General features: G+C 37.4%; 1 protein-coding gene across 1 annotated transcript; it reads right to left on the bottom strand.

Annotated features, from left to right (window-relative positions):
* Window positions 1-5,091: 5,091 nt before the first annotated feature.
* On the bottom strand, window positions 5,092-7,722 carry LOC112450768. Its single transcript, XM_025007615.2, has 3 exons — window positions 7,499-7,722; window positions 6,227-7,300; window positions 5,092-6,136 (listed from the first exon to the last, which is right to left on the bottom strand). The coding sequence occupies exons 1-3, from the start codon at window positions 7,701-7,703 to the stop codon at window positions 5,964-5,966; spliced, it is 1,452 nt and encodes a 483-aa protein (XP_024863383.1). The 5' UTR covers window positions 7,704-7,722; the 3' UTR covers window positions 5,092-5,963.
* Between the last annotated feature and the right edge of the window lie 2,393 nt (window positions 7,723-10,115).

The raw sequence follows: 10,115 nt of genomic DNA, 5'->3' as shown, positions 1-10,115 counted from the left end.
TGCAAGCAATCCAGCTTACATCACATCTCAGCTTTAAAAGCTCAACTCCACACTCTCTATTTCTGAATTGAGAAAGCTCCTCGGATGAGAAGCGAAACGTCTTCAGCTACAGAATAGAAGTCCAGTTGTTTTTGTTTTTTAACTTTTTTTGAATCTTATCAGTAATCTTTGCAAAGTGATAACACCAAGCACAGGACCACAGCAACAAAGAAGGATGAAAGGAAAACATTAGACACCTGATGTGCATGTTTTCATGATGGAGTGCCGTGTATCATAACAAGCTGCATCACTTGTACATTAATAATTTAACCATAACAAATGATAATCAATTCCAAAAGAATATGCAAGTTGACGAGTGCATTCCTTGGCTTTGAGTTAGGAAACATCTTTCATCTGTCAATCAAACATGACTGACGGAAGAAAGATGGTTTATGTAAAGATGTTTAATGGGCCTATTATTATTAAACCAATAATGGGGCCAATTTCTCTTGGCCCACATTCATCTCAGTACATCACCTATTACGTAAATATTTGATTAAATGCTGCGGCTGATTGTGTCACAGCAGCAGGTATGTCAATCATGGAACTGAGACGAAAAAAGAGGGGCCAGAATATCAATGACCAGGTAATGTGTGGAGCCCATGCGGTTCTGTGTGTTCAGGCTTTATTTATTATTATAGGAGACTCCACAGGGAATTAGTAAATTTTGTTTCAGGACAAAAACTGGCTGCATGCCTTCAAAAAATTCAGTCTATGCCTATTAAATCTTTTGTTCATTTGTCTCCACAGTAATAAAAAGTAGAAGCTATGAGCCGCTAATCAAATGCACTTGATTAACTCTTTACCAGCATGTGTTTGCATCTTCATAAAGCCAGATGTTTTGTAAGTTTACTAAACTGGATGGTTTAGGTAAACGGTAACACAATTTCAAGCAGAACTTCAGCAATTACTTATTTTGGAGAAGTAACTGTTGCTGTCCACCAGTCGGAAAAGAGTTATGAAGCAATTTCCACAAACTGCAGTCCATAATTCTACACTGATAAATTATTCAGAAGTAGAAAACATTCAAGGCATTTGTCAATTTTCCCAGAAATAGACATCCCAGCAAGTTGGGCCCCAAAACAAAGTGTGCAATGCTCAAAGACGATGGAAAAACTCCAGAAGATGCATTTGTGACTCTACAGGCTTCTGTTAGCATGATAATTCTAAAAGCTCATGGCAGGACAATTACAGAAAAGACTGAATATGTTTGTCTTGTGTGGAAGGGTTGCCAGAAAATAACTTTCTTTGGAAACATGTTCATCTAAACAAACAACATGACTTTTGCAACAATGTTCTTTGAATGGACAAGATTAGGGAGGAGATGTTTGTCATAACTCTCTGTATGGTCAAAACCAAAGCACAAACGCTTTATACAACACGGGGGTAGAAAAATAATAACTTGGGCTTGTCTTGTACAACAATATAACACCCCAAGGCATAGCTGCAAAAATGTCTATTAAAAACAAAAAAATCAAGGAACTATAGTGTCCCAGTCCAAGGCCAGATCTGTGTATTAACTGTTTTTTTGCAAACTTTAATATAATAAAATGCCATTGTGATTATAACTAGTTAAGATGATCACTTTAGTTTATTGCTGTTAACGAGGACCAAATCATGCTTATAATGTCCTGATATGTTAAATCTCAGTCGCTCAGCTAGATTCACTTATTTTTGACCTTGACTTCAATATCTATACTTTTGTTTATCCACCTAAAAGGTTTCTCTTATGGTAACCTGCATGCAGCAAAGGTAGCATTTTCTCCCAGATAACAATAGACAGAGGGCAGGTTAAATGGCACAATTAAGGCGCATCGTTCAGAAAGAGAGAGAGCGAGAGAGAAAAGAAGCACAACGTTTGAACTGAAGATGAACTGTGTTAAATGTCAAAAACAGACAGAAAGAGAGTGCCCACTCACTGACTGAGAGGAAATAATAATATCTCTCCATACAGTTAAACTGGACTGTAAATCCGCGAGAACAATCGAAGGAGCTGAGGTAACCCTGAACACTGAATCGTTCTACTTGGGGTCTAAAAGATCCAGTAAAAACCCACATGGGTACAACTATTGTTGAGCTATTCTCTCTGAAATTCGCTGCAGTACCATCTCAGCATGTGAATGAGAAGAAAAAAAAACTATTATTATCATAACCATATTCTGCACAGCTTCTTTTGTGACATTTACAAGAAATCCAATTTTGGTGCTTATTTAGGCATGCAGCACACAAAAAGCAAGCATATTTGCACAATGACTTTGCATTTCAAATTCCATTTGAAATCTAAACATTTAATTTGGATAACGAGCCCTGAGCGTATTGATCATAAAACATTACCGGAGTAATTATTGTCTATGTCACTGGTTTTCTGCACCCTGATTAAAAGACCTATTTTAACACTCTACAGTGGAATATTGTTCAAGATTAAAAAAAAAGATGATATTTTGTTCAAACAACATAAATTCAGTGTGCCTTGGAAACATGAGCTGTTTTAGAAAATTGCACAGCTTTTGAAACGTTCACTTGGTTGCTAAGTTCAAAAGGCTCATGTGGGTGCATGAACTATTTCCTTCATGCATGGTGTCTAAGGAATATGGTGTAAATTACTCCTCTGCATAGTAATGTAATGCAATTAGTCTGCTGGAGTGTCTCACCCCTCGTGGGAGATAAACCAGGACAAGCTCATTTTGTCCGCCAGCCTTCTTGGTTAAATATTGATGCCCTCGGAGCGTTCTCAGGCCATTGTTTTGACTGAATGTAATGTTGCCATAGTCGGGTTACACATGGCATTCAGAGCTTTGTAAACACTCAGTCCCTGGTGCGCTTAGCTAACCTGTGAGCGGCGTCAGTCAGTCTATTCAGATATTACAGCCTTTTGTTCTTCATAATGCAGAGCATGCTGATGGAGCCTGCTGTTTGATTGATGAGGGTTTTTATGCACTTGTCAATCACAAAATGTGTAGGTGCATACAAGTGAAAGCCATCTACTTAGCTCAGTTTTATCCGGTCGCCGGAAAGATGTTTTTCAAATTTCTGAACATTGGGTTATTCTTGGACTAAATTGATTTCAGAATCCACAATTAGTTCTTTCTGATCAAACCAATAATTCAACAACAATTTTTGGAATTGATCCTTTACAGTGAGGTAGGTATGAGCCAGTATAAAACTCTTAAAGCATGATAACCTTGAGCAAATATATTAGAGTATAACATTATTAAAACAAAACATTTTGAGCAAAAAATGTAAAAGGTATTATATGCTGTATCCACTTTTATTTAAGGACAAAGATTCAACTACTATGACTGCTGCTGTTTAAATAATGACATAAGATGACATTTAATCAAATACAATAACTAAAAATTATTTACAGTTTATTGTATTTTGATGCTCACATACACAAAACAGAAACTAATGAAAGCTATTTTTAAAATGTATCTATTGTCGTCATTTGAAGACTGAATTCACAATTTATTCCCAAGTATTGGGGTTAAACTTAAAATCAGTGTCTGCTCAAAGACCAGAGAGCCAGCAGGCTGTTTCAAAAGACATTTGGACTTTTTAAAAACACAAAATAGACACATTTGCATTTAGTTGCAATTCTCCCTGCTGTGAAAAATAATACATTATCTTTGGCATTTTACTTTTTGCAAAGTAATGCTGGGAGCATGATGTTGCAAAGTGCGCTTGAATGTTTCATTACAGCCGCCAAGAAGGTTATGATTTCGGTAGCATACGTCTGTCTGTCTGTGTACAAGATTACTGAAAAGGTTATGAACAGATTTTCATGAAATTTGCTGGAAGCATCAAACATGGTACAAGGAACAAGGGATTAGATTTTGGTGCTGATCAAGGTCAAAGGTTGATGTCACAGGTGATCCTGTACTCTAACTCTTCAACTTTGTAACTGCACAGCTGGACCTCATGGGTCAAGGATGAGGCCTATTGATTTCAAGGTCATGGGATCAAAGGTCAAGGTCACAGGTGACTCCTTTATTACAGCTGCCAAGGAGGTTACGTTTTCGTTTGTGTTTGTTTGTCTGTCTGTTAGCAATATTACATAAAAACTAATATAATGAATACATTTGGATGAAATTTTTAGGAAATGTTGGGATTGTCACACTGTAAAAAAAAAAAAGTCATTTTTACGGTAAAGTACTGGCAGCTGTGGTTGCCAGAACTTAACCGTAAAAATTACAGTCAGACAATTTTTACAATTGCTGATTCTACAGTAATAAATGGTGTTTTATTCAACCTTTTACTGTAAAAATGACAGTTTTTACCATTGAAATTGATCAAGTTGTATCCTAAAATTTACATTAAAACAATATTGCAAATACAGTTAGAGCCATGAAATATGAAAGTATTTTGCTGTAAAATTAACAATCTAAATTATAAAATATGTCACTGAATTCCTGTATAATTACAGGGTTTTGTCTGTATTTTAAACAGTAATTCTCTGGCAGCTGTGGTTGCCAGAATTTCACCGTTAAAATTACAGTAAGATATTGTTTACAATTACGATAGATGAGTATTGGTGTTGCTGATTCTACAGTAATAAATTGTTTTTTTTAACCTTTTAATGTAAAAATTACTATTATTACCATTATAAAAAATGACATTTTGTCCTAAAATTGATCTAATATGCAGTTCATGACATGAAATTTGAAAACATTTTACTGTATTACTGTATTAATACGTTTTGCCTTTATTTCTCAAAGGGAAAAACCTGTAAAACTAGGATATTTATCCTTTTCTTTAATGGTAAAAGAGCACCAGTATTGCTGATTTTATGGTTAATTACTGACTTTGAAGCCATAATGTTATATAAAAGTAAGAAAAAAGAAACTTTTTGGCTAAAAATTAACATTGAAACATTAAAGAAATGTTTAGTTAGTGCAAATTGTGAAATTAAAAAGTGCAAATTTACTTGGTAAAATTATCAAATCGATTATAGCAGCTAAATAATGTGCTACCAGTTTTGTCTCATGGTAAAAACATGGAAAAGTATAAGTAAATTTTACATAAAATATCCAATAAACCAAACTTCATTGTATTTTTTCCATTTAATGAAAAGTTTTTGGGCTGTACAAACTTCTCACAACCCTGTGAACAGTGATTACAAAGAACTTGTAACACATCTTCCAAAAAGCAGCAAGCACTTATATTAGTACAAAAGTTTGAACAGATATGACACATTATCACTTCAACCCCGGTGCAATGTGTTTCAAATGAATAATCCATATGTCATATTGAATTGGCACATACACAGAAATAAGAACTTTCTAACAAATGGATCAGGTCAAACAACTCCTAGTCACATCTAAACAGTCTGTGCTGGGCACCACAACATAACATTACACATCATATCACATGACTCACAAAGCATGGTCTAAGTCCACTCATGGTCTGCAAGGTCAGCGATGAGTGTGAGGACTCTTGGGTTGACCGCCAAGATCTTCCTCCTCTTGCTATGCTCAACTTTTGTTCCTCTCTCCGGATTAATTGAAAAGAAACACCTTGAAGAAAAGAAATTTTATTGCATTTAATGTTATGTTTATAAATGACTTAACAGAGAGATATCACGAGATCCAGCTTTGTGGTCGCTGGATTCAGTGGCAGAGCCAGAGGAATATTTAGTGACAGGCTTTTGTGCCTATCCTGCTTCACAAACAGATTGAAGAACTCTTCTGTGTCCATGGCCATAAAAAATATACAATTTAAACACTGCTCAGCAACAGCAAAGAAATGATAAAACATTTTTACAGTTTCTACTGGCATTATTTCTATCACGAATATTTAGATTTAGCAGTTTTTTCCCCTCCAATTGTTTTTTGTATTTATTATATTTCGGTAACTAGTAATATTCTGATCTATATTGTGAAAACTTTATCTTGCTGGTAAATGTAGACTGTGTGTAAGTATAACAATTACCTCTGGAGGAACTCCAGTGTTGACCGCAGTCCCACTGGGTAGTGTATATTGAAACAGTAGTAACTGCCAAACATCAGGCAGATGGCACAGGAGAAGGCAGTGATGTGGTCATTGATAATCTTCTGATCAATACTCAACATGAAGCAGTCCGCAGTGAAGCAAGAGGACCCTTTGAATAAAAAACATGAACAAATATATATATCACAAAAAGCCCCTGTGTGAACCATTCAACTACTTTGTCAACTTGGTTCAGACATACCACACACAATAAGGCAGGGTGTTGCTGGCACATTCTCCATCTCAACCTCTTCAGCAAGGCTCGTCTTCTCAACATAGTGGAACATATGCTCTTCCTTCTCACCAAAAAAAGCAAGTAGAAGAAGAATCATCTCTGTACAACCACTGGACTGACCTTTTTCACTTGCTAACTTGAGGAGAGACTCCAGAATTTGTTGTTCTTTCTGAGCAAAAACAGTTTTAAGGAAGTTGAGGATGCGCTCCCCCTTTTTGTCCAGATTGGTGAAGAAGGCTTCCATCAGACTGATGCCAGTAAGTTGCTGGAAGTGTTCTCCCATGCCAGTTTCATGGAACAAAAAAGGCCATTCTTGGCATAGCTTCAGGATGCTTGTACCTTTATTGATGACCTGTCGTTGCATGTAATAGGTGGACTTGATAAGTTCTTTCACATCTTCTGTAGCATATTTTTTGTCTTTGAACATCTTTTTCATGTCTTCTTTTTTCTTAAGCTGACTCTCTACAGTCTCAGAAAGGGGCAAAAACTTTGGCGCCCAGTTGACACAGCCATACGTGTCTTGAACACTGGCTTTCTGCTCAGCCGGTATCTCATCAGTGTCATTATCTGATTCTGCCTTGCGTTTAGTTATCTTTGGTGTGTCTTGTCGTTTGACATTTTCAATTCTTGCCTGAAGTTGTTTTACCAAGGAATGATAACCAAGTCCAATAACGTCACCATCAATGACATCCTTAAGTGACTTTGGATACCTGCTCACCATCCTTTCTGCTATTTCAGTAGTGTTGCGTTTGGTTGGATTCTTGCAAATCAGCATCATTTCAGAGACAATAATCCTCACCATTTGTCTTCGAAGTCGTGCACTTGGCCTTTTCTGTCGTTCCAAAGTCTGTATCAGCTCTTCTGGAAGCTTCTGCCACGGTATCTGAAAACTGTCAACCCAGGTTGGCAAAACTGGGGAGCAGCTCAGGGAAGGCGATGAAGTAGCAGCAGACGATGGTTGTGAAAGTGAGGCTGCAGATTGAGAGGACTGAACGGATTGAGGAGAGGAGGATGCCCCGCCTGAAGTTGAAGCCATTGAGTCTGGAAAGGTACAACACATGAAATTGAAAAACATTAAATATAAGTATACATTGTTGTCCTTGTCAAATAAACAAACATATGAAATGTGATTGAAATTTGTCTTTGTTGACCTTTCATTTTCAACTTTGATCTGTAGGTAGGTGTAAAGCACATGTTTTGATGCAAAAGTTACACAAGACTTTATCTCAAAATACTTACTATTTTGGGCCCATGCAGCAACCAGTCTTCTGGCCTGTATGGGCTTCAGCACAGGCAATAAGTCTCCTTCGGTAATATACTGGAAATCATCTGTGGTTGTAGTGCCGAGTTTCTCCAACACATCCTCTAAAGCAGCCAAAACCTCCTGTGAAAGACCAGGAAGCACTGCTCGAATGGCATCCCGGATGTCCTTTTGTGTATCCATAATATCTGTTGAAATACAGAAAACTAAAAAAAGGTTGATCTCTGAACTATTAATATCAAGCCTTTACACTGCCAAAACACTATGCTTTAATGGTACAAACCGATTCCCATCTTTTATGTAAGACGACAATGGCCACATGTCAATCAGTTTACTAATGTGTCTGCATTCTAATCTTCTTGTTTCATCCTTTACAAAGTACATGTGGTAGTGTGGAAGAAATTCTCCACGATACACTCTCATCAGAAAATGAAGTGCAGATTCATCCTTCACCAAAGTAAGGATGAGTTCACCAAACTCCAGTGACTCATCATTCCTACTGACTACAAATTGGCCCTTCTTGTACGTTATTCCATTATACTGCACATCTGTGGGAGTCATTGTATTTATTTCAGTGAAACCAAAATGAAGAACTGCACCTTTAACTTCCTCACTGTACAGTTCTACATAAAATGGTGAGCCATCTTTTATTAGCAAGGTTGGGAGAGTCACTGTTCCAGCAGAAAGAAAGGCCTGTAACATTTGATGTCTCTCTGAAAGAGTCAAACACAGATTTTTGAAGTTCTTCAGTTGTCTGGCACATCTTTTGAAGTAACTATGTTTGCTCTCGAACCGCATGGTCCAGAGCCTGATGAGTGGACCAAATTTCAGAATCAGCCCTGGATAGTGTTGTAAATAATGATGTTTAGGTCTCAGTGCGTTATCTGGAAACAATGCCTTCCTGGTTTCCAAATATTCCTGGATGAGAACATTCAAATATGCAACCTGAGGCTTGGAAATTTGCTGAGCACAAATCAGGTCAACAATATCCTTAAGCTGCAATGTTAACTGCCAGATATCATCTTGTGAATCCTGCACCTTATCACCAATTAACAGAGGCAACAGTCTCAAGAAATTCCAGTTTTGTACTGCTTGTCCACTGAGTTTCAGTGCTTTTGGAGTGACAGCACAAGGTTTGGAACAAGCATCTGTTGCTTTGTATTTGAATTGTCTGATGCGCCTGTTCAAAATTGTGTATGTCAGCCATTTCTTTTTGACAATCATGTATTTGAGATAAAGGGCAACATCATATGAGAGGACACCCTCGAAGATGTCATGGCCAAGACAAGGGGGCATGCCTGGTGAACAAACATTAAAGTTCTCTAAAGTATTAAACACTGACCTGAACTTTATCCCCTGTACTTCTGTCACATCCTCTCTTTCCAGCTGTTCAGTGGCAGATTGATATGTTTCTGGAGTCCGCTCTGGTCCAATGATAGCAGGATTTTCACTCTGAAATTCAGACCGAGTAATCAGACAATATCTGCAGAAGTACTGAGATGTACTGAAATTTTCCGTAAAACCCCCGATGCAGTGAGAGCCCAAGTTGTCTCCAGCAATGCAATACAGTGCTCCTTTCACAACTGATTCATCTGCCATAGTTATCCCATTCTCCTCTAGTATTTTCAAGTCAGTCAACAGTTCTGAAAAAACTCTGGAATGGCCAAATTCCTTGAAATCCTTCTCTCTACACAACAAGACCAACTGCATATGATCAGTATTTGATCGGACATGGGGCGGCATATTGAGTAGAGAAAAGTAAACAGCCAAGATCTTGTGCTTTTTTTTTGCAGATCCCAATGGATTCACAACTTCAAATGCATCTTGATAGAGAACCAGCTTGAGACAATTTGGGTTTTCTTGAAAAAATACGTTGGACATAAACACCTTACCATCGTCACAGTCAGAGAGAACATCAGCTTTTGAAACGCCATGAGCCATCATTAGGCCCTGCCAATATTTGGAATCTAACATACCTTTTAACGTATTTAGCACAGGAACATAGTATGCAAATCTATCTTTTCTGTCCTCATCTTTGCCCAACAACACTTTTTTGGGTTCCCCATATTTGAACATGTCTTTAAAACACTGGGCTCTAGAATAAGCAGTTCTCATTGGCCCTGTGTGGCAAGCTGAGAACAAGTCCGACTGTTTTACTGTGTCACAGATTTTTGCAATGTCTTCATCTGCAAATGACATTTCTTTAAGAAGCAAGTTCAATCTATTTAAAGAGTATGTCTGTCCCAATTCATGTATATTCTGCATCTCTTCTACAATGTTTTGAATGGTAGATGATGGAAGAAGATGCTGTCCCTGTAGTTTTATGTAAAACATACATACATTTCTAAGATACAAGTCACTGAAATTTGGTCCATCTATGACTGTGTCTTCTGCATCTGGCACACTGGAATCTTTTTTGGTAGCACTTGCAGCACTCTGAGTATCTTCATTACTTGTTTCACAAATCACATTTTCCAAAAAATTTTTATGCTTCCTGGAAATGTGAGAGGTAAAGGAAGATTTTACACGAAACACAGAGGTGCACCCTTTCACAGGGCAAGTTACTTGGCGCCCCTCTACTATATGCTCCTTCAA

Source organism: Kryptolebias marmoratus, linkage group LG9, assembly GCF_001649575.2.
Source record: "Kryptolebias marmoratus isolate JLee-2015 linkage group LG9, ASM164957v2, whole genome shotgun sequence".
Classification (NCBI taxonomy): Eukaryota; Metazoa; Chordata; class Actinopteri; order Cyprinodontiformes; family Rivulidae; genus Kryptolebias; species Kryptolebias marmoratus.
Note: the sequence above shows the minus strand (reverse complement) of the source record. Positions and strands in the feature narration are given on the sequence as shown.